At 35.7% G+C, this 1,461-nt stretch overlaps 1 protein-coding gene across 3 annotated transcripts in view; it reads right to left on the bottom strand.

Annotated features, from left to right (window-relative positions):
- Positions 1 to 713: 713 nt before the first annotated feature.
- Positions 714 to 1,461, bottom strand: part of VEPH1 (ventricular zone expressed PH domain-containing 1) — a 276,656-nt gene continuing 275,908 nt past the window's right edge. For all 3 annotated transcript variants that reach the window (XM_010839863.1, XM_010839864.1, XM_010839865.1), the window contains exon 14: positions 714 to 1,049. In XM_010839863.1, the coding sequence (XP_010838165.1) occupies positions 813 to 1,049 (237 nt within the window). In that variant the 3' untranslated portion in view covers positions 714 to 812. The remainder of the gene's footprint in view (positions 1,050 to 1,461) is intronic.

The following is a 1,461-nucleotide window of genomic DNA, read 5'->3' as shown; positions in this document are numbered from 1 at the left end:
ATTATGGGTAATGGCAAAAACAAATACATGTTTATAATTTTGAGGTATTAAAATATTGAATGAAAAGAAAGAAAGTATAGAAATTTAAAATCTCAAATTTTAATAGAAATGGCATATATTTTGAAGATGGGGAAAATGGTCTTCTGTGTTTAATCCTAGCTTACACTTACTGCCTTGGCAGGAGATATAGCCAAGTAACTAAACTTTAGATCATATTATATAAACCTAAAAGGAATAATCAGATAAGGAGTTATGAAGGACAGATATTTAGTTATATAATTGGCTTAATTTGAGAACCATTTTACCAAGCGTTAGCCTCCTTTGCATTAGGACAGGATAAATGTAATTATATGTCTGTAAGTAAGTTGTATGGTTTCTTCAGTGTTCTTCAATTTGACTTTTCCTTGTAGGTTTTTTCCTTTTAATACTATTGACTACTTTTCATCAGAATTGCCTAATATTTCCTTAGGACAGGTAGTTCAGGTATCTTTTAAAGTTGTTTTCTTATAATGTACAATGCCATAGGTACAGAAGTTTCTAGATCCCTTCTCTCCCCTTTCTGGCTCCATATCATCCATAACTCCTTTTCTTATATGCCTTACAAAGCTGTTCTGGAGTTAATGCCAATGCCATATGGATCTGAAATGTACCAGGATCCTGCCACTTTTAGTCTTGCTTCCTGGAGAAAACTTTTCCATTGGTGTTTAGTAAAAGACAGCATGACTTGGTGAATTTATTTCTTTTTCTTGACATTGGCAATGATAATGCCATGCCCATTGTATACAACTGGTATGAGATTGGCTTGCAAATCCCTAGAGATACGTGGTTACTTCTCTACTTTCCCTCTCTTTTGCTTGGGCAACTGCCACATTGATGCACTGGAGCCACTCTTCTGCATTCTTCTCATTCTTGGCCTTGAAAACATAGGTTTTATTGTCTGTGAAAATTTCGAAAGCCCGGGGGAGAGAACGATCCCTGCGTTTCTTGGCCACAACTTTCACACTCTGTACTTTGCTGAGTTCTATCGGGGAGTCATCAGGATCATCTTTCTGAAATGCATGGGAAGGAAAGAACATGAGCTGGCTTCCAGAGTATAGAAAGATCTCTGGCTCCTGGAGAATTTTCCAAGAGGATCAGAATCTGTTCACTTCATGTGACTTGAGACCTTTGTTATTTTGGGTGCTAAGGCCTTGAAAAGTCATGAAAACAACTGAAGAAGTGAGCAGCTGGTTTTTTGTTGTAGTATCTTAAGCTAGAACAAAATAGCCAATTTATAGAAAAGTATTATATGGTGGGACTGGGGAAAATGTTTGATTCATATTTCTTTGACGTAATGCCATTTTCTATTGGTATTAACACTGTATTAATAGAGAAAAATGAAGCTGTACAATTTGGGGTACTATTAACTAAGAATTTGAGATAATTTTAGAGGCCTGAAATTGAATTTTTCTTTGTGTTACC

This window comes from Bison bison, unplaced genomic scaffold (genome assembly GCF_000754665.1).
Source record: "Bison bison bison isolate TAMUID 2011002044 unplaced genomic scaffold, Bison_UMD1.0 scf7180017864135, whole genome shotgun sequence".
Taxonomy (NCBI): Eukaryota; Metazoa; Chordata; class Mammalia; order Artiodactyla; family Bovidae; genus Bison; species Bison bison.
This window is presented reverse-complemented; position numbering and strand designations above follow the sequence as displayed.